The sequence below is a fragment of the Ambystoma mexicanum genome, chromosome 11 (genome assembly GCF_040938575.1).
Source record: "Ambystoma mexicanum isolate Mex_15411 chromosome 11, UKY_AmexF1_1, whole genome shotgun sequence".
Taxonomy (NCBI): Eukaryota; Metazoa; Chordata; class Amphibia; order Caudata; family Ambystomatidae; genus Ambystoma; species Ambystoma mexicanum.
The window spans coordinates 910795109-910819001 of NC_090934.1; the positions used below are offsets into that span (position 1 = coordinate 910795109).

Below are 23893 nucleotides of genomic sequence, written 5' to 3' on the forward strand. Positions count from 1 at the left end.
TTTAAGATCTTGAGGAGGGCTCTACTGGAGAGGATGGAGTCTTGGGAGGAGAGTAGTAATATCCTCCCCCCTATTCAGCTGGGGTTTGGGCCGGGTTTTGGAACCGCAGAACAGGCCTTGAATCTGTATTTGGTGGTGGCCCATTCTCTATATATCAAGGAGGAGCCTATTTTCCTGGCTTTCATGGATTGAAGCACTGCATTCGGCAAGGTAAATTGTGACAGTTGTGGAGTGTGCTCAGATCCATGAATTGACCAGGTGCTCTTGTGGACATGCTGGAGAGGTTACATCTCTCAATGGTCGTGTGTGTGTGAGGAGTGGGGTATATGGACATTGCACCACATTTTCCAGGTGGAATGCGGGGTGAGACAGGGCTGTGTATTGGCCCCTCTGCTCTTTTGTCAATATATAAACCGCCTATATGACCATTTACTGAAATCTATGCCAGACATATCAAGGCTGGCCAATAGACGTCTGCCATTATTTGCTTATGCAGATGATACAGTCTTATTAGCCCGTACTGCTAGAGTCCTACAGTGCCTCGTTGATGATTACACTTGATTCATGGATTCATTGGACCTGCAAATAAATGCCCAGAAATCAGCTGTTATGGTCTGCTGCAGGGGGAAGCATCCTCCGAAATGTTGGCCAATATTTAGCAAGGGTGAGCTAATCCCTAGAGTGGACAATTTTGATTATCTGGGGGTCAGATTCTCATTGAATTTCGGGGCTGAAGTGCATGTTAATAAGCAGACCATAAGATTTAAACAGGCTAATGGTGGGGTTGCTAGAGCGTTGAGTACTGTAGGGAGATGTAGACTGAATTTCAACTAGGACTCCGCATTTCAACAGGAGTAAAAGATTGGGCCCAGTTCGGGTGAGCAAGAGTGTGAGACTCAGGCTGAATCTAGTAGATGTTAATATTGGGAATGCACAGAACACATGCTAAAAAAAAAGGTTTTGAATCGTGCATTGCATTACAAGGTGTTATCACTTTGCACCACGACACCACAGTTGTGTACTGAGTTGCATTAAAATAAAAACATGAGACTAACGTGTACTAAAGTAGGTCTGAGAAAAAGACTTAAAAAGGCTGGTCAGGAAAGGGCTTGGGCTTTCTCTCTCACTCACTGGCTCGGGAGCTGTTAGCTGTCTAAGGAGAGCTTGCTGTACCAGGCACACTTACCCTCTTCGCTGACTTCGGGAGAAGCATGTGGCAGAAAGGCTGGTAGATGGTTTGTTCCAGGTGAAAAGCGAGTGGACTAGATAAAGAGTTCTTCTGTCCGACAACTAGACTGGGGTCGCGAGCAGTTCAGGACACACACACACACGATTAAAGAGTATTTTGGTAAGTTCAGTTCATTTGAGGAGCGTGCTAACGAGTGAATGTTTGAAATTATATAGTGTAGAGTGGGTAAATCATTTCATTTTTAGGTGCTGCACAGTGACATTTTAAACATGCATAACTGTGTCCATGTTTCTACATTAATGCAATAAAACTCAGATGTGACAAAAGCCTGTGCTCTGCCAAGTTTTGTTTTGACGTTCAGGGCCAATGTTGGCAGAACTCTGGGCATTATCGCAAATAGAATATTTTGAAACAGATTGAAGGAAAGGTTTAGTTTATGTTTGAAATACAATGTTGATGTCGTGCATTGTACATGTCATTCTGTGTAACTGGCATATTTCTAACTTCTGATAAAGAATTACAATTCGGAAAAGGTGAATTAGCCTCAGTGTACTCATTCTGTGCTCCGATTTATTGGGTTGGCATACAGCTAGATGCAGAACCTTTGGTAACATATAAAAGCAAAGTTAGTTACTGTACATTGTGTTACTCTGATAGGCTGTGAATGAATGTTCGTGTTTCATTTACATGGTAAATGCATTCTAAGATGCAAGTCAAAAGGGCATAATGTGGTATTGTAAATAAAATACTGCAAAGGGGATAAGTTCATTGTTTAGAGTGTACTGCATCCAGTATTTGCTTACCGTTAGTGATCCCGGTATAAGAACAATGATCAGGCGGTACTCTAAAGTTAGGCTCACAATTATACCATGAAATACCAGAAATACCACCAGCCAAAAATACCACCAACCAGAAATACCACCACAAAAAATACAGTCAAAAACTATTACAACATGTTCAAAACAAAGCTAATTGAGCTTGTGCTCAAAGTTTATAATGGCAAAGCCACCTCTGTTGCTGCGTACGCTATGGAGTTGTGGGGGTTATGGCAAGGTGGAGTGCATTCAGGTGATGGAGAACACATTTTTAAAGAGACTATTGGGGCTTCCTAGGTCAGCCCCGCTTTTTGGAGGCCGAACTGTCAATGCTGCCACACAATTTGGCAGGGACAACCGCTGCACCTGCCAATGACGCAAATTGGCCACATGGCTGGAGGTGGCCAGTAGAGTCACTGCGGTGGGGTCCATCCCAAGAACATCGACGGACTGCCGCCAGCGGTGGGATGACTTGCAGCTGGGGGTGTGGAACCTGCTGGCAACCCACCACCATGAGTCAATGGCTAGTGGAGGCGGGACGGTCTCTCCCATCAGACTGATGCCCTGGGAAGAGCATTGCAGCTCTATCATGAATCTGGAGGGCATCAAGGGCGTCGGTGGAGCAGAGGCCAGAGCTGGGACCAAAAGGGATGGCAGTGAATACAACACGACACACCAGGATTCCCTGCACCACACAAAAGGTGCACACAAAATAGTCCAGGGAAACGTGCACAAGGAAAGGGGTAGTATTAGTGACATCAACATTTAAAGTTCCTGTGCACACATAGATGACAGGGGTCAGTCCCAATGTAACTCATGCAATACCATTTTACCCAACAAGCATGGCATGACTGGACACTTAGCACTTCCCAAAGTACACATAAAAACACACCACAGTGCCATAACTCCAACCAACACGGACAGACCCCAAACATGCATGCATGCACGCACGCATCAGAGCACAATCCATCCCCACACATCTTGGCCAGGCCAGTGTACATGCATTGTACAAGTAGCATAATGCAAGTGCATCAATGTCACGCACACAGTCTTCTAACTGCAAAGTATTCTCACCCAAACAGGCACATCCACTAACAGCAATGGCACAGGTCTGTCTGCAGGCCATAGAATACCCAGTAAAGCTGCCCAACAGCTCACCCGTACAACATCTGTGGCAGCATCAGCCAGCCAGATGCCTGGGAGGTGCACCCACCACAGCAAGGCCAGCCAACTGCCCAGGAGGAGCAGCCACCACTGCAAGTCCAGCCACAACCGCAAGCCCAGCCAGCTGCAGCAGAACAGCAGCCTGCTCCACAGGACCAGGCAGTGGCACACCAATGGCGGCCATTTAGAGCACCCATCAGCCATCCGGGCCCCACCTCACACGGCACCACCTCTGATGAGGCTGAGGCGGCAGATGGTGGGCAAGACACAGACGATACACCATAGTGTTCCACCTATCCCTCTCCCACCTAACGTCCATCCACCCTCCACAGCCCACCACAACCACCATTGCCATCTATCAGGGTGATGGACGAGCCCATACGTCAGATGGAGGACCACCATGAGGAGATGGTTGGAAACCAATGGCAGCAGATAAAAGAAGCCCAGCTGATTGGGGAGGCCATACAGTCTATCACGGGTCCGTGAGGGGAATGATGGAGTGTCGGCACTGGCAGAGTCCATGGCTTTGTCTGTGTGGGCAAACAAGGAGGACATGGGCACACAATGGTCAGGCTGCACCTGCAGAATGGCCACCCCACCGAGCTCAGTGCAGAGCAGCCCCAGGTGCCGCTCCAAGAGACATTTAGTGGCACCTGCCCGTGACAAGGGTCCTCATGGCAAAAGGCACAGGGCGTGAGACAGTGGACTGGAAAAAACTACACTTCATAGTTATGTTGTGTGGGGAGGGGTGGCGGATGTGTGGGGAGGCTGTGCGGGTGTGTGGGGAGGGGGTGGCGGGCAGGGTGTTTGACCTGTAGTATGTAGTACTGTTTAATACATTCATATATTCACTTGCAATAATGAGTGGATAGCCGTTATTCATGTGTATTAAATGTATTGAGTGTGCACATTTAATACAGGGACATATCATGGGTGGTGCAGTGAGGGGAACTTAGAAGAAGTCGTCTATTATTTCTTGTGATATAATACACCCGTCCCTGGCGTCCATGTGCACATGCCATGCCTAGCACCATCAACATCTCTGCGCTCCGGTGGTGACATGTCGAGGTCTGGGGGCAGGGGTATGTTTCACCTTATGCAGATATTATGCAAGAGTGCACAGGCCAGTACTATCTGCCGCCCCACCTTCTCTAGCCTGTACATAAGTGCCCCCGGGCCAGTATAGGCACTTGAAATGTGAAACAGAGTGCTGGTACATGCCTGTGGCTAGGAAGTGCAGGACCAACACCAGATTCAATGGCAGTGGTATGACTGTCTGGATGCCAATCCTGCTCTTTATGCGGCCCTGTTTTATGGTCAGCAGTTCTTGGACTATCTCCCCATCTATCAGGGCCCGGGGTGTGCACAGTATGACTGCTTGCCTCCGCCTTGCCACTTGCATCCCAGCCATCAACATCCTCCTCCGGCTTTGCCTGGCCTTCTGCCGCCATTCGTGCTGCTCCAGCTCATTCGGCTGCATGCAACCATGCTGCCTCTCTCAGTGGTGCATCAGGTAGCCGGTGGCCAGAAAAGCCCTGGGGCAGGGGGACTGATAATTGGCATGGCCCCACGACACACTGATGCTCTTTGCCTGCCCAATGACATGAGGGGCCACCTACAACATCACGCACCCCGTGGCGCATTGTCTCTTCATGTAGCATCACCATTGTCATGGGGATGCTGCCATCATTCACTGCATTCCTGGGGCCCATCTTCAATGTAGCCTGCCCCCTATGTTATGTTATGTTAAAACAATTGTATAGCGCAGCTTACACCCTGGGACATCATGGTGTTATGGAAATCCACAGAAAAACAGAAACAGAAAGTTCAAAGATTACAGGAATAAGAAGGATTTGAGATGGCGCCGAAAGGCCAGGGAGTCTGCAATTTTACGAAGATTAAAAGGAAGCTTGTTCCATATTTGAGCAGGCCGCAATGGAGAAAACTCGGATGCCTATCCTGGCTCAACGAACTCTAGGCACTGAAATCGAAAGTCCAAATAAGAACGGAGCGGTTGAGCTGTCACATAGCAACAGAACTTTAGCTGCAGATAGTCTGCGCCTTGGTTATTAAAGGCAAGGTGGACCAAACATAGTGCCTTAAACTCGACTCAACTTGCTCACGGGAGCTAATGAAGGCTACACAGCTCAGGCGCAATATGATATGATTGCGGAAGGAGAGCCTACGGATGGCCCATGCTGCCGTGCTTTGCAACACCTGCAATCGAACCAGTAGAAAAGCTGGCTGAGACAAGTAAAGTGCATTGCAGTATGTGCTCAAAATCAGCAAAGCCACCAGAGGAGCCCATAAAGGAGTAGAAAGAAACAGGAGTACTTTTTAAGCAGAACTCTTGAATTTAAAGTGGCCTTGTTGACGGACTGAATTGCACTGCAGCTCCATGGAGTGGGAGGCTGATATGTTGAGGCCCAGGTTTTTCACGGGTAGCACTGGCTGAGGAAAAGGGCATATGGCTGAAGGCCAGTAATCTGGCATCCAGAGGGAAGAGGCAGATGGAGGGCCGATAATCAAAACCTCAGTTGTTTTGCCGTTCAATTTGAGACAATTCCGGTGCATTCAATCCCCAACAGACTTTAGACAATTGTTGAAATTGACAGCCCCAGACAGATTGTCCAGTTTGAGGGTAACTATGATCTGCGTGGCATCGGCGTACATATAACAACGCAGACCAAATGATTCAAAACAATGAGTAAGAGGCTGGACATACATGTTGAAAAGAATGGCGACAGGGCAGGCCCCAGACAATGCCATGATCTATGGTGCTGAAGGCAGACGTCAGATCTGACAAAATCAACACACCTCCTTCCCCAGATCAGCCAGCCTTGCAAGGTCGCCCATAACCGAAACCCAAACCAATTTGCTGCCCTGACCAGGCATGAAGCCTGAATGGAATGGGTTTAAAAAAGGAGAGCTTTCCAAAAACGAGCAAGCTATAGGTGTAACTATAACTATTGTTTGCATCAGCTTCTATAAATGGGAAACCAAAGATATAGGACGATAACTAGATGGCAGTAAAGTATCAAGTGAAAACTTTTTTAGGAGTGGGATCACCAGGGTGTGCTTATGGAGTTTGCATCACCCCAATTCTGCGGTCTTTACAGAGGCTTCCAGTGGCCAGACACATTGAGTTAAAGTCTCTCTGCTTGGTTCACTATGCATTGCATGCCCAATGAGACAACTATCTGCAGGACAAATGTGTTAGCTACCTCCCTTGCCGTGAGCTTCACTCACGGTCCGCCTGCTTACTCTCGGTTCCTACTATTTGGCTTAACAAGGTTGGTGGTCGGGATTTCTCAGTGGCCGAAGCCAGACTATGTAATGCCTTACAACTGCACTGAGGTGTGTTTCCAGCCACCTTGAGTTCAGGTGTGCTCTGAAGACATTCCTTTTCCAGGCATATGGCAATGTGGTCTGACACTTTGATGTTTCAGCACCAAGATACCCCTGCCAAAATGTCTAACATAACAGGAATGGAATTAGAAAGAAAAGATTAACAGCCGAGGCAACAAAGGGTGCAATGTCGGGTATCACTTGTTTCAAAATTACAAGAGGGATGGGGTCCAGAGGAGAAAATGACTTAAGCTTCAAAGTAGCTTGAATTAGGTTGTCCAAGTCCATCAAAGGAAAGACAGACCATGATGAGAGAGTAGTAGAAACTGCTATTTGAGCAGTGCTATCAGCATGCAACCTGGGTAATGATGTCAATATGGTCTGACAAATGAGATTAATTTTGTCAACAAAGAAAATGGATAATGAATCACACAAAGATTCGGTAGGAGGAGTACTACTAGGAGAAGAGGGTGAAACTGATAGAGACTTAAAAATCCTGAAAAGTTCTCTGGGTTGGTTAAGGGCATGTGTAATTTGGCTGAAAAGTAGGAATGTTTAGCTTCTACAAAGGGGTGTTGATAGCTACGAGTTGCCCTCTGCCAAATGGGAAGAGAACCATGGCTCAGAGGCACACGCATGAGACATAGAGGCCTTTAATGGAGCCAAAAGATCTGCAGTGATATTAAAAAACAGATACCAATTCAGACTAATTAGTATTCCCCCTATTACAAAGATAGAACACCTTCGCCGAGATGGTAGTGGGAGAAGTAGCAGTCCATCTCCGCTTAAGTGATGAAGGTTGAGTAATACGAGCAGGGAGGAAAAAACCATAAAAAAAGGAAGCACAAAATGGTCTCTCCACAAAACCATATAGGAAGGAAAAGTGGTGATCAGTGTGGAAGCCGAGAAGGCAAGATCTAGCCTGTTGCCCTGTATACGAGTAGGGTCAGAGATGTGCTGCAGAAGATCTAAATCTTTCATTGACTGTAAGAAACGTTCAATCTTATCAGGTGTAATTTTTAAAGACAGAAGGTTAAAATCACCTAATACCTCCATTAGAACATCATGCTGGAACGTAAGTAAAGTGCATGACAACAGCTCCATCTCCACATGGGTGGACGAAGTTTCTGTTAATGAGGAAAATACTGTACTCAGACGGTATGGCCTGAATCAAAATGGTCTGTTCCTGTGCAGTGCAATGGGAGGGCCTGCTCATCTTCCAGGAGCTCCTCCCAGTATGCCAGAGCTCTCCTTCAGATGAGCTGCATAGATGTGATGGCCTGATGGCCTGAAACTTGACTTCACTTCCCTGACCGATGTGGCAGGAAGGACTTCGGACACCTCCTCCTCCCTTTCACCTCCTAAACTGCACTTGGCATATGTGGTCTGGGAGGACTTATCTTCTGGGACAACCTCGGGGCAATTTGTCGGGGGGCATGGCCAGGTCGCCTGGTTTGGGCCGCCCCACGCACGTGGACCAAACTGAGTGTCTCTCATTTTCATCCCAGACCACCCCACACATGCAGTCCTAGACCTTTCATAGGAGACTTGTCCAGTCTGGCCCTCGAGCAGGCCAACAGCCCTCAAGGCCCCAAAGGTGTCCACACTGCCTCAGTCACACAGCCCCAGCCGTGGTACATGGTGAGCCGCCCCACACGGCCTAGTTCAGTTAAGTAATTAGGCCCTGGGTGACTACTCGAGACCACAGCCCCCCAGAGAACTGATATGTCTTGCTTCTTTCCTCTTTTTCCTTCCCCCGATGGTTTTTCCTTCCTACTGTTTTATCCTGGAATGTTTACTCTTCGCTGCACAGCCGACTCTTAGGCAGGGGAGCTCTATCCTTTGTTATTTTATCTGTTTTTTCCTTCACATTCCATATAGCCTCGTGGTGAGCTGGATGGCTCAGTTCAGATATGTCTACCAAAAAACTAGATAACACATTTTATACAAAACACATTACATAAACTATCACACCCTGGTGTCTGTGTCTTTATTTCAATATTTCCCTCAGGTGACAGGTACGTAACCATGCCTAGCTAGGCTAAATTCGGGCCACAGACTGCTTATGCATGAATCTTTCTGTGTACCGGTTTGACAGAAGCTAGTAGGGTTTAATCCAGAGGTGGTGGATGTCATGAAACCCTTGTTAATTCTGCTAATTCCTAGCCTTGGAACAAAGGCCCGTTGTTGTAACTGATTGATTTGGAGATGGTTATGCTGTAAAGTGGTTCTTCAGGATGGGAATGCAGTATCTGTTGATGTGGACTGCATGAAGCGCACGCCAGGATATCAGGAGTATTTGTCGAATATGACAATTAAATGTTTGCTTTGTTGAATTGTGACAAAGTCAATGCTGAAAACTTACTATTCTGAGTCCTTTTTGTAGATTTCACTTGAGGAGGCTTGAATGGTACTAATGTGGCTTGGAACCAAACCAGACAACTGGCCCGGAGGGAGTGCACATTTATTTCTAGTTCTGAAACCACATCTTTTCCCTGAGGTTTGTATTTTTCTTGTTGCCCGACCGATGTCCTTTTAGTGCAAATAGCACCAGTCTCTGCACTAGGGATGACAAGCCTGGTTACTCTCAGTAGGGTTCCCTCCATGCCCACGGATAATTCATTCCTGACGTGCTACAAGCCTTGTAGAAATGACCTTGTTTTTACAGTGCATTGTGCTTGATTTGTGAGGAATGACTTCCATTGTCCTACTTAAAATAGTTTCACTGCCTTCTTTGTGCCACCAGGAGCATTGGTAACTTCAATGATATCCTTCAGTGACATGGTCTTGGGGACAGTCATCCTTGTAATCATATGGGTGGCCATATTAGATCCCTTTGCCATTTCCTTTCTGAATTCCACCTGGATCTCAGGGTGACAGAATAAGTAGCACGCAGGTTTATTACTTCCTGTTCCAAACTGGAGGTTGACCACATAATCCTGCAATCACAAGAGCCATCTTTCTAACCAGATTGGCGGTCGGGGGGCAGACCCTTCCATTATAAGAATGAGGGTTTGTTGTCCATGGTAACGGTAATGGGATTACCAGACATGTATAGGAGAACTTCTTTTCACCCCCACAGCACTACCATAGCCTCCCTCTCGATTTGGGAACAATGCTGCTCCATCTGTGTGAGGGCCTTTCTCACAAATGCTATGGGATGGTGAACTCCCCATTTGTACAGTTATACCAATAAAGCTTCCAGCCCGACGGAGCTGGTGTCTAACATTAATTCAGATTCACTTTATGGAGAGAAAAAGGGCATTGTGGTCTATTCTGAGAGAGCCATTTTTGGGTGTCCAGTCATAATATTGAATCAAAAATGTCGAATGTCAAAAAAGTCGAATCAAAAATGTCGAAAATAAAAATGTCGAATTATTATTTTTTTTGATATTTTTTTTTTGGCTCTAGTTTATATAAAAAAAATAGGTAAAAAAAATAAAAAAAATAAAGGGAGGCTTGGAGGGGAACGCCGGGGGGGAACCCCCCCATTTCGAAAAAAAAACGTCATAAAAAATAAATTCGAAATAATTTTTGGGGACATTTTTTTTTCGACTTTTTAACTTCCGAAATTTTTGATTTCGAAATTATGTCTATAAACCCCATTTTTGTGTTTTTAAACGTGATGTGATCTCTAAGTATTCAATTCGAGGCATGTTTTTTTTATTAGGCTGCACAGAATTTCAGTGTGGGTAGCTAGGTTCGGCATGAACCTCTGGGAAAAGTTCACCATGTTTAAGAAGCTTTGTATTTCTGATGCTGTGGTAGGGTGAGCAAACGCCTTGATGTCTGTTATTTTGCTTGAATCTGCCAGTATTGGGAACCTTGGAAAACAAATCGAAGAAGTTAACTTTGGTTCTAGAAATGTACACTTTTTCTCATTCAGCATGAGGCTGCATTGGTAAAGCTGAGGAAACACTTATTTTACCTTTTATTGGCAGACCTTCTGATTTTGTGAGTATACGACAACATCATCACTCTCATTTTGAACATCGTCCAGGGCCATTGGCACACCCCAAATGGTGTGTTGGAAGACCTCGGCTGTTGAGGAGACCCCAAAAATAAGTGTTTTGTAATGGAAGAGGCCCACATGAGACAAGAGCACTCTGTTCGACCTGGACTCTTTGTGGAGGGATAGCTGGCTGGTGATATCAAGGCCTCAGATCAATTGTTAAGAATCCAGATGCCTATTGGAGGTTACAGTGTCATCTAGTGTGGGTGCTGGGTGCCTCTCAGCTGATGGCTCAATTTGGGAGCCTCATGGCCATGCATATTTAGACTTCCTCTGCTTGTTTGGGCTTGGATGCAACCACCATGGGTGACAACCAAGGAGAAGGCCCAATGTCCACTTCAATTATGTCGACAGCTTGTAGCTTTTCCATTTCCAGTTCAACTTTCCTAGGGAGGTGTAAAGGTATTCTTCCATGCCACTGAGCTACCAGTTGTATCGTGGAATCAACATGCAATTATATCTCCTCCTTGTTGAAGCAGCCCTGCACTTGAAAGAGATTCTGATAACTCAGAGTGAAGTTTTTGACATCGGTCTGATAAACGTCAAAAGCTAAAAGGACTAGGCCTAAGTCTAAGCAGCATATCATTTGCATCCATCATCACATAGAAGGTGGAGTGTATGGATAATCTATCGTGACTGACTATTGTATGGAATGACCCTTTCAGGGGTAATGGTTTTGATCTGCCATAATTGGGAATTCTAATCTTTGGGGTTGCCAGGCCTTAGCTTGTCAAATTGAGATGAGTGCATGAAGTTGTCTGATGCACCAGTATCATTCAATATTGGCACTGAGACTATCATGTGGGCTAGGTGTCTGTCCCAGGTATCCTACAGAATGTTACCCCCATGGGTTTACCTTGATCCCTCAAGGCTGGTTATGTCAACAGTGACTTCCCTGACCAAAGATATTTTAAGGACATAGTTTTGTGTATTGACTTTTCAATACACTCTGTGGTCTAATTCCCAGTTATGCAGCCTGTGTTTAAGTATATATACCTAAGTATATATACTTAGCTTGGGTATTTTCCCACTGCAGGACTAGCTTATTAGTGTTTTAATCACACTGTGGATCTCATGCTGCTCCCACACATAATTTACCTGGAGAGTACCTGTTAGGTTTCCTCTTAGGTGCCAAAAAAGTCAGCTCCAGGCAATATACATCATTTTATTGCAAAGTCCAAAACAGGGATATGTAAAATGGTTGAGAAATCTCCTTTACGGCTCCCTTTTGCATTTTTTAGTGCAATCTGTGCAAAAGCTGCCTGCCATTTACACTTGGCCGCCATCATTTGTAATTGATTCCTATGGAATCAGACTTTTTTTTTCTGGTGTAAAACGCAGGCGGATTCAATAAATATCCACTGATTATGCGCCAAAATGAAAACCACTTGCTTGTGTAAAATCAATTATTTTTGGTGGCGTATTTAAAAGGGGAGGGATGGGTATTTAACTCCCATTTCATGGGCTATTGGCCTACAAACACAACACAATTGCCCCAGAATGTAAGTAAAGTTGTTAAGGCAGGCACCTGTCATTAGCAGCTTTATTTACCTACTGGGGACTTGGAAAATGAACTCTCATTTTGTTTTGGGAAAGACTGTATTTTTATAAAGCTTTACCTAGACATTAATTTTATTTGAACACGTAACCCTATTTTTGCTGATTGGTATATTCTACAGATGACTTATCTCTCTGAAGAGTCAAGCGTGTCCTCCTCTCACGCTACCAATGGCAAAAAAGATCTACCATCTCCTCTGTCTGTTTATTTTTATGACTGAAACACTTCTGCGCCAAGTTGTGGTAAAAGATTCAGCATAGTGTGTAGAAGTCTTTTCCCAACCTTGTACTAATTCTATCCAGAATATGAATTAATCACAGATCTGCTCAACATAAATTGTGCTGTGCAGGTGGGCACGAATAGTACTCAGTGTGGACATGCCCATTTGATAAATAGTGTTTGAATATTGTTAAACAGGATCATCTTCTCTGTGCCACAAGTGGCATACAAATTAAGTAGGAACTGGGTGCTGTAATGAATCACAGGTGTTCGGCCCTTCTCCCCAGGAGGGATCCTCCCCCTTTAAGGCTAAGGAGGTGAGCCCACTAAGCAAGACCTTTCTTAGGGATCTGGGCAGGTGGGACCTTACTCGGAGGAACTCCCTAAGCCACACACCATAGTTACATATATGGGACTATCTGCTACGAAGAATACTGTGTGCTCTGCATATTTGGCTGAAGGCAATACTGAAGCAAACAAGCCTAAAAAAGGAAAGAAAGATGTCTCTTTAATAAGAGATTTGTACTTAACTGAGATGAGTGGAGTATCAAGGAGAAGCAGAGAGTACTGCTCGCAGGGGGAGTCCCCTGACGTGATCATGCCTTGGAGAGGTGGACCTGAGATGAGACACGGAGCCTGTAGCTTTCGAGAAGGAAAACACTGACAGTCTGATACGCTGGAGGTCCAGCACATTCAGCAATGGAGAAACTGTTTTGTAGCAGTAAAGTGGAATCATGTAGCAGGTGGTGGCATGACCATGTCAATATCGTGGTGGGCAGGCCACCCAACAAACTACTCCAAGACCATCAGAAAAGGGAGCACAAACCGTATACGACAGCAGCCTGAAGGGAAGACGAGAGAGGGAGACTGGCAAAATTGAGGAACGAGAAGGCAAACATCAGAGAACAGGAGCACCCGAGCGAATGCCATGCCATGGTTCCCCTTCAGAGAGGTAACTGGGAGAACGGGAGAGGAGGGAGGCCGTCGAGGCAACATTATACTAAAGGTGAAACTCGTCCCAGTAATAACCACAAGATACTAAATATAAAAGTGTGAACTGCATATAAAGAGAAGAGCGAATAACCCTGTGTGGGAAGTAGATACCGACTGGGAACAGAGACTAGTGAAAGAAGGGAATATACCTCATGAGTTCAAAGGTGAAGAATAGAGAAAGTACAGCATACAATGTTGTAATATAGGATAGGAGATATGACTATCAAGTGAACAAGACAGTTACAGAGAGAGAGGGGAGAGGTACCAAATTAGATAAAACCACATGCACGCTGAGAAAGCCTGGATTAACAGATTGTGAGACATCTACAACTTCAAACACATGTGAGCAAGTATCACAAGGAAGGGTGTCACAGACACATCACTATAGAGTGTACAAGTCCTAAGAATATTGTGGAAGAGCTACAAGAATTAATCAAGGAGATACCAAGAGACTATTATAGAAAATCATGATATGCAACGAACATAAAAAAGAGAGACACTTATATAAAAGTACTACCAGAAGATAATAGAACACAAGGGACTTAAGCCATTTTCTTGGTATTGTTTAAGTGGGTTGTATTAGTGATAGGATTTGGGAGAATTAGATTTGGATGGAGGATAATATTTTCTTTGGAACTTCCTGGTGACAGGCAGACACATTTAGTTCATTTAGAAAGGCAGGCTAATCCCACTAGTGAATAGGAAAAGATAAGCCTTTTTCTTATAGTTTAAATTAAAGAACCCTTAAAATGTCCTTAAAATGTCTGGCTCCTTCTTCTGACCCCTCACAGTGTGCACAAGACTGCTGAATATTACTAGTCCTTCAAGCCATGTAGGCCTCCATCTGGTATCCTGGGACCTTAAAATAAAGAAGGAGTAATATAAAGATTTCACAGATTGGGGGACATATATCTTTACTTTTTTTTAGAAATAAACCGTTAGATGAACCTGAGCCCTGTACTGAATACAACTATCATAATTTGCATTACTAAACGTAGCACACCTGACTTTCGGGATGTTAGCCCAATACATACTCTGCTAAAGTGAAAGTGATGAAAATGATTATAGTAATATCACATTTTTAAATAGCATATTTTAAAATATGCTTCCCACTTCCAAGAGCTGTAACAATGTTTTATTACTACATAACGCAGCAATGGTGACGGACAATGCCCAGACCGTAGCCTTTGGGTTGACAGTAGAATAAGCCACAAAAACAGAAGAGAGCAGGGAAACTCTATACTCTGGATCAGAGTATTATTGTACCACAGAAATCCGGAAAGGTTGTCCAGAGAACAAAACTGTGTTGCTTACAAATTGTATCAATTTTATTTAGTCATGATACAGGCATTTGAAAAATGATCAATTAATGACACAGTACTTTAAAGAACATGTCATTTCATATCACAACAATGGAGGTACATATAAAACATGGCAAAAAATTTAGTCCATCACACAACCCATTCATAGTGCAGCATTTGACCCATACAACATTCAACGTGACAATCATCCAAACAACACAAGCTAATAAATGACAAAGTTAATTCATACTAGGGAGCGAGCAAAATCCTCGCCTCCCATTTGATGATTTTAATACATTTTTGTTGGTTTTATGAAAGTAGAAAAACACACAATAGAAAAAGTTATTAAAACAATCTATATGAAGGGCAGAACTAGAGATGAACATGTAGTGTAGATCACATCCCTTGGAGGCAAGACTCAACCGGTTTCGACGTGGTATGTCTATTGTACAAAGTCTTCATCAGGAGGTATGGAACAGAAGACTCACATAGTGAGCCAGGCACTGGCACAATAAATGAACGAGGTGTATATGCTGGAAAAAACGCCCTGCAGAGAGCTAGGGCTGTCCATTGGCTGTCAGAACAGCAAAGCTGTGCTTAATGATGCCCATAATAGTGGACTCTGCTGGGCCCAGGGTACGGGCAAAGGACATTGGTCAGCTTAGCAGGCCTGGGTTAACAGAAGCGGAACGCACTGGTGTACGAAATCAGGAAGCTGTAAACATTAGCAGCCAGCCTGCTACCGAAGGAGGGCTCCGTCACGTCCTGCAGGCAGCGTTGCGCGCGAGTAGAATAAGCAACAGAAGTTGTTCCAAAGCAGGAGTGTTTCAGTTATAGGAATGTCAAGGTCTGGTGTCACACACATGGGAATGGTGAAATGTTACAGATACATAAATTGTTTGTGTGTCACAGATACAGGTAAGGCTAGTTGTCAGACATACACTTTAAGCTAAACGACACGGATTCAGGAATGGGTGGGTGTGACAGAAATTGTACAGAAATGGTGGGTGTTGGACACAACCCAGAATTACGGTCCTATCGCAGCATTCAAGGAATTCCCTACAGAAAATCAGTTGCTAATCTGAGTAGTAATGCCTAATCACAACATTACCATGGGCACGATGGCAAGATTAGTGCTTTCCTTATATTCCTCCAGTGGTATTATAGAAAGCCGAACTGGATGTTTTCAAAGAAATTGCATTATTCATTTCCATCATTTTATTGGAGGTGGACATCTATAGAACATAAAAGTGGTTAATACCACAACTGTACAGGTGTGTTAATGCAGAAAAGGGTCGGTTTGACACTTGTTTCCATTGCATGGCAAAGGTTATGGCACCACGGGCATGAGATTTGCCCACTGTTTCACCCCTTCTAATGTCCCCGTTCAAAACATTTCTTTACTGTATTGAAGAGAAACACTTGTTATTGCCGCTTGTACTGAACAAAATATTTTAAAACATTCTTGAGACTTTTTGCAATTTTATACCTTAACCATTAAAGGTGGAGGTAAAATAATGCAGATTTTCTAAGCAAAATACCACCTTGTGATAGTGTGGTATTTTTCCTATTATCTTGGAATACCACCATATAAAAATACTTCCATGTCTGTATTGAGTGTCATTGTTTGGCAAATACCACCTGCCTTACCATTATCTCAAAAGCTGCAATTAGGACGTTGGTGTCAAATACAGGAAAGAAACGATAGTGGGAGATTTAGCCAGATGACATATCATAGAGATAGAGAGGAAAAGGCCATGGGTCACAGTTACAGCAAGGTATCAGGGTCAAAGAAATATATGTCATTTCAACTGTAATTTATTTTCTCGCTCGATTGCGTTCCCATACATTTCTTTCAGGAAAAATTGAGAATTGTTGATTTTGTGACCCACAAGTTAAATCTTACTAAACAGTGCATCAGTGCTTGTAAAAAGAAAGAAGGACTTGTAGGAAATTAAGCATTCTCTCGAATGATAGACACTTACACACTCCATGTCAAGCGTTTGGCAGCTCTTCTGGCACGCTGACCCTCTGGTGCCCACAGTGGCCTTGGCGCAGTCAAAATAAATCATTGGAGCAAAGCATTCTGTAAAAAAAATGTAAGACATCTCCATTGTGCTCTGCCGAGATGTATTAGCAACAAGCATGTAGTGGTTGTCAAGCAGGTCCCCTGTATAAGACAAGTGATACAGAGGAGAGTGATCCTATAGACTTCATGAATGAATCCAGGTATAAGGGGGTTGCAAGAATCCACGTATGAGGCTATACATGCTAAGTGTAAGTCAAATGTCATCCATAAGAGACGAGATACAGGGAGTGAGTGAGACCTGATGGCAGGTGAGGGAGTGAGAATACATCTATGAAACCAGCTGGAGTCAAAATCAAAGTTCAAAACACTTGAAATGGGGAGCAAATGGGGTTCCGTGGATGAGTGAAGTGAAAAGGAAAGTGACTAAAACACTGCCTAGACGGCTCGTCTTATGGAATATGGATGGCCAACTGGAATCTCAATGTGAGGCCTAGGACCTGAGCGAGTGCTATGTCCAGGTTCTTGCCTCTGTCCCTTGTGACTCAGTTACTGATCAAGAGCTGGCAATGGTGATGGAAGAATTGTTGTTTTTACCTGGTTCTCTGTTGTGCTCCCCTATGCAGCTCAGCTTTCCCTGTGTGCAGGTGCTGTAAGGGAAAGAGAGCCCATAGTTAATACTCAGTACCTGCACAATGTATATTTCAAGCCTTGTGCTTTTTCCCTGAAGTATGAGCAGAATAAACTGGTGGATATTATTATGATATTCTGTATTATCCATATAGATATTCAGAAATGTCTAAAGTTACATTATATATCAATATAAACCTAACATTGTTTACAATTGGTCTTTCCAGCAATACATTAGGCCCATCAACAGCACACTGTAAATAGTAATTTATTTAACTTATTTAACTTATGATGATATGATATGATATGATATGGCATTTGTAACGCGCCTATACACAAGTGTTTCAAGGCGCAACGAGGCAGGGAGGGGGGAACAAGGGGAGACAGACAACGATCCTACTAGGCCAGGTGTCATTCAGACCGCGCAAGTGCATGGGTGGGGGGGGACGGGAAAAGTGCAAGGGGGAAGGGAGAGGGGAAAGTGCAATACAGGGTTAGTAATGAAAGAGGGCCAGCTAGTTGCAAGTGCAAGATAAGTGCAGAACAAGTGCTGGGGGGGGGTGTAGGGATACAGAGACAGTCCCGCAGTGCAGGGGTAGCAAGGAAGGCAGTGCAGGGGAGAGTGGCTGGGCCAAGGACCAGGGTTAGTGAGTGGCCCAGTTGCTGATTCAGTACAGTATCAGTGGTTTTGCAGGGGAGAGGGGGAGAGAAAGCAGAAGCAAAGAGGAAGGTTTTGAGGTGCTTCCGGAACCGGAGATGGTTCTCCTCAAGTTTCAGGGAGGCAGGAAGGCTGTTCCAGAGGGAGGCCCCTGCTGCGGAGAGAGATCTCCCCCCAACTCGTTGCTTGGAGAAGCGGCTGACCCTGAGGGAGTTGGAGGTGGAAGAGCAAAGTGCTCGAGAAGGAAGATATTTAGGAAGGGAGAGTTGAAGGTATTTTGGCCCCAGGCCCCAGAAGGCCTTGTGTACAATGCAGAGGGTTTTGAACTTAATCCTCGCAGCCACAGAGAGCCAGTGTAGCGCTTTCAGTCCTGGAGAGATACGCTCCTTGGGCTTGAGGCCAAGGACAAGTCTCGCAGTCCTGTTCTGGATAAGTTGCAGAGGGCGGAGAGTAGAGGCAGGCAGATTTAGATAGAGGCTGTTACAGAAGTCCAGCTTCGAGAGAACCAGGGCTCTGGAGACAGTGAGCTTCTGGGGGAAGGACAGGAAAGGAAGGATACCTCTGAGGAGGTGCAGCTGGTAGTGTGACTTCTTAGAAACGTCAGAAATGTGAGGAGAGAAGGAGAGTGTGGAGTCGAAGATGACCCCGAGGTTTTTTGCCTTGCAGGTAGGAACAGGAGGAGGGCCAAGAGAGGCCGGCCAGAGAGCTGCAGGGAAGGAGGGAGTGGGTGTGCCGATGAGTAGAATCTCAGTCTTACTGGCATTAAGGCAGAGGTCGTTGGCGGCACACCATTCCTGGATAGCAGAGAGACAGTCAGAGATGAGGGAAGGAGAAGAGGAGGCCGAGGGTAGCCTGAAAATGAGCTGGGTATCATCCGCATGGCACTGAAAGTGGGGGCAGAGAGCAGCGATGCGGTGGGCGAGAAGTGCCAGATACTGGTTAAACAGCCAGGGGGAGAGGTTAGAACCCTGGGGGACACCACAGGTAGAGAAAAAGATATCAGACAGGAAAGACCCCAGTTGGACCTGGGAGGGTCGATTAGAGAGGAAAGAGGTCAGCCAAGCCAGAGCCAGACCAGTGATACCCAGGTTATCACGGAGACGGTTGAGCAGGATGGTATGGTTGACAGTATCAAAGGCAGAAGAGAGGTCAAGTAAAATGAGAACACATGGAATATTAGAGTCAAGGTTTGAGAGCAGTTCCTCACGGATGTTCAGGAGAGCAGTTTCCATGCCTCTGGCAGCTCTGAAGCCAGACTGATGGTCGTGAAGGCTACCAACAGATTCAGCATGGAGATTAAGCTGGGAGATGGCAAGTTTCTCCAGGAGCTTGCCCAGGAAAGGAGTGATAGAGATAGGGCGATAGTTAGCTGGGCATGACGGGTCGGAAGAGGGTTTCTTAAGAAGGGGATGCACAAGGGAGTGCTTGAGAGGGGATGGGAAGACTCCAGAGGCGAAGGAGTGATTGCAGAAGTCAGCAAGGGCAGGAGCCAAGGAGTCGATGTGGTCCTTAATAGTTTTGGAGGAGCAGGGGTGGACCTGTGCTGACGAGACTTTCATAGATCGGACTTGTCTCAAAACCTCATTAGCGGAAAAAAGGGGAAAGGCAGAGAAGGAGAGAGGAGGGATGGCTGCAGAAGGGCCAGAGGATGGGCAGGGAATAGAGGGGGGGAGGTGATGGGAGGAGAGTGAGGACAGGATGTCCTGAGTTTTAGAAATGAAGTGAGAGGCCAGTGCCGTACAGAGGGCCTGGGAGGGTACAGGAGAGGTATAGACTGCAGCAGGGTTGGCCAGCTCCTTGCAGATTTTGAAGAGTTCAGCCGAATTGTTAGATGCACTTAGTTCTAGAAGCGTTTAGATGGCCCACGTTGATAAAGAACCACACTCCTGTTTATGAAGTAGATATTTGATCATGGGCATGTACATTGCATATATTTTACTGGCCCTCATTACGACCCTGGCGGAGTGGGTTACCGCCAGCGGTAATCGTGGCGGACCCGTCCGCCCTACTACGAGTTCCCGTAGCGCCATGGAGCCTTTCTCCGCCTGGTTTTACCGGGCGGAGAAATCCATGGCGCTAAGGGACCTCGTTGTTAATTACGCCACCGTACTTTACGGTGGCGTAATTAACGCCTTCCCCACTCCCATTATACCCTATGGGGCAAGAATGGGAATGGGGAAGGGCAAAATGGGGATTGGGGATTTACCGCTCCGCCAAGGTCGGCATGGGGTGGAAAATCCGCCAACCCCCATGGCGCTATCGGCAGCTTTCCGCCGTGCTCCGCGGTGCATTTAGCACCGCGAATTCCGCCAGGGTCGTAATGAGGGCCACTGTCACTAATTAGAAGGTATCATGTGCATTAAAAATACATCTGTGCCATGCTAGATTTGTTAGGAACTCAAATGAAGTGAATTTTAGAGTAAAAGTACTGGCTTACCTGTAAGTGTGGATCAGAACTGGTCCGCCATACACTAGTTTATTTCACTATCCTCCTACTGGTACTCCCTACTCCACACCTGTGCTCTTTTTAACATTGCACAGAAATGTGCTACCCACACTCTACAAAATTAAATAATCCTTGCCTAACTCTGTTCCCCACCTAACGCGCAGGCTGCTAAATGACTCTGTATTCAAATGAATTTCCCTTGTATTTAAATATGTCCATAGCTAGCTCTGCTATGTGGTTGAATTTGCCAACTCACACCCAAGCTAATCAACCCCTTCTGGCACTAGGCTCCCAAGACTACCCCAATCAGACAGGATACTGGGATATAAATAGCAAATGGTGCATAACAAAAGACTAACATGTAATGTGAAATTAGAACAATTCCAAGATGGTTGATACAAACCTAGATAACGTAGGAAGAGAGCACAGAGACAATGGCGTATTAACACGCTCACCAGACTTTTGTTTTCTTTAGGTCACAGAGCACAAATATTACTTGTCATCGAATTAAATTGAGTTACAGGAATTAAAAACTAGTGAGAAATTGAGTATATATTACAAAGCCACAACATGATTGTTGTGGCTACACTTATAACACAACACAGCATGATGAGTGAAGTGAATTATTGTTGCTTCACAATCAAGCACATAAATCAACAGTTTTACCATAAGTATAATTGTTCATCAGTCCATGACTTGTAACTGTATCTTTATAATCGGGAAGGCAGAAGCCTTCACTCAAGAGGAGTGCCAGGAAGCATCTTGTTCCTCCGGCGGTCACTTGATTCTCTCCCTGCACTCGTGTGGGAAACCTCCTACATCTGCATAGCAGACTCGCTGTGATCTCGCAATGCTGTGTCCCCAAATACCTCCTTCAGTTGAGCAGTCTGGTACTACACCATCACAAAGTCTTGATACCTTGTTGGCTTTCTCTTTTCACGCTGGGGACGGCTCTCGCCCAGCACCGGTCTTAGGTGTCTAGTCTCTGTTCCACTTCTTCCTCTGGAGGCAGTGACAAGGCTATTTCACCCTGCATTTCTCTTTCTTTCTGGACGGTAGTTCTGGTATCTCTCTCCTCCCAACTCTCTCATGGACTGCTCTCTCTATCCACAGTCTTTTGATCTTGTTGCAGTTCTGGAACTTCTGACAATGGTTCTGTAGTGATCTGTTCGTCCAACTTGGCACGTCGCTTCCTGAATGTACCCTTTTCTCTGACCACCACTGGAACGCTGTACCCGGATCCTGTTGTTTGTGAGGCAATTTTATTTTCACTATGTCCCCTTCATTTACCCTGTTCTCCGGACCGCTCTGCAGGTGTCCATTCTGGATTCTCCAGACATCATCTTTCATGTTGACAATGTCATCCTGTTTCACCTTGGATAACCATGGGGGCACCACAGTGAAAGCGGCCCTCCTCCCCCTCAGTAGCTCAAAGGGCGACACCTTGGTAACTGCATTCGGGGTTAGGAGATGAGATGCTTTCACTTCTTTGGCTGTTTTGTAAGGGTCCATCCCTAAGGCCTTAGCTAATAGTAAGGCTCCTTTTATGAACCTATTTGTACTTTCGACTAATCCATTAGCCTGGGGATGATAGAGGCGAGCCTTGATTTGCCTGATATTATGATCAAGCAGGAATTCTTCAAATTCTCTTGAAATGAGCTGGATACTGTTGCCTGGTACTATCTCTTTAGGTAGGCCTTACCTCTGAAAGATCTCGTTCAATACTTCTATGATGGTAGCCGTGGTGATGTTGGGTACGAATTCTACCTCTACCCACTTGGACAGGTAGTCTACCATCAACACTCCATATATGGGGTCAGGTGACATCGACTCAAGGGGACCAATGAAATCCAGGCCTAACTTGTGCAACACACCTGCAGGAATCTTGGTGGGAATCAACAGCCCTTGCCGCACTTTGAGCCTCTTGTGACTGTTCATGCACTTGTTGCAACTTTCAGTCATTATCTTGGTGTCCTGATCCATGCACAGCCACTGATACGATTCTCACACTCTTCACCTGGTCTTATTTCCGCCAAGATGTCCTGAGTGTGCCCTGCATAGAATTACTTTCTGCATACCCATGGGAAGTATTGCTTGCTACCCTCTCTTCAATAACTCCTCGGCTTCACAAATGTCTTCACTCACTTTCCATTATGGTCTCAGTCCTTCGGGAATCGTCCTTTCACTGGGCCACCCATTCCTAGCCTAGTCGGCAACTTTTCCCATGGTCGCATCTTTGACTAGTTCTTCCCTCCAGTGGCTTTCGCTCCTTTCTAAGAATTCACAGCTTCTCAGATCACCCACTGATGCTACTGCACATTCATCTTGAAGGAACGTAGAGACTGGCTCTCCATGCTCCACCAGGCACGATGTGCAGCCTGCTTGCGGATTCTTACATCTAGCTATATGCATTATTCATAGGTGTATTCTTGCAGTTTGGCAGCTATCCTAGCCAGTGGACGTCTTCATACCCCCTGGGTTCAACATGTGAATTATGGGTTTATGGTCTGTGACCAGGTGAAACTTCGTACCCCACACGTATATCCGAAAATACTCAACCGCCCATGCACATGCTAGCATCTCTTTTTTTGACAGTGCAGTAATTTTCTTCAGCTTCAGAGAGTGCTTTAGATGCAAATGCCACCACTGGCTTGACATCCCCTTTCTTCTGATCAGTGTGGCTTCCAACCCGTAGGCAATGGCATCAGTGGTGATATACGTTTCACACTTTCGGTTGAACGGTTTAAGACAGGGAGCATTTACTATCCTCCTCTTAACCTCTTCAAAAGCCGTCTTCTGTTCTTCACACCATTCGTAAACTGCCCCTTTCCTAAGTAGCTCTAAATGGGGCCGTTTTCTCTGAAAAGTGCGGTACATACTTCGCATAGTACTCTTAACTATGGCTCGTAACAGATTCTTCTTGGGACGGACACCATCCTTTGAAATTTTGTACCCCAGATACTCAACATCCTGTACATTTATCTTACACTTTTTTCATATCTCAGGCATATTCCTGCATCTTGAAGTTTCTACAGCACTGCCCTCAAAACTCTAGCGTGGATCTCAGCCTCTTCTGCATAGGTAAGGATGTCATCCTTAAAGTATGACACGTTTACCAAGGAGCACAATAGGGAGTCCATCATCCTTTGGAATGCTGACGCAGTTGATGACAACCCAAAAGTGCATGCAGGTGTATTGATAAGTGCCTAAGGGCATGATGAATGCTTAAGAGGTCTGGACTCTCTGTGTAGACTTATCTGGTGATATGTATCCCATCTACTTTCGAGAACAAATTAGCTTCTTTCATCATAAGAATGAGTTTGTTAATACTGCCCAGTGGGTCACTGTCCGTTATCACCCCCATGTTCAGGCTGCAGAGGTCGATGCACACTCGGATATCATTGGATTGCTGTTTCTTGATCAGTACCATGGGCTCTGCCACTCAGAGGATTCCAGTGTCTCTATGTACCTTCTTAAACATTTTCATTAGTTGAGTAGTTGAGCTTGCAAAGCTCTTCTTGCAGTTGCTGGTAC

General features: G+C 45.3%; 1 protein-coding gene across 1 annotated transcript in view; it reads right to left on the reverse strand.

Moving 5' to 3' along the window:
- Nucleotides 1–23893, reverse strand: part of LOC138505067 (mucin-5B-like) — a 490455-nt gene that overhangs the window by 224098 nt on the left and 242464 nt on the right. The window contains exons 13-14 of the mRNA XM_069625390.1: nt 17223–17275; nt 16585–16685 (exon numbers count right to left, since the gene is read on the reverse strand). Coding sequence (XP_069481491.1) covers nt 16585–16685; nt 17223–17275 — 154 coding nt within the window. The remainder of the gene's footprint in view (nt 1–16584; nt 16686–17222; nt 17276–23893) is intronic.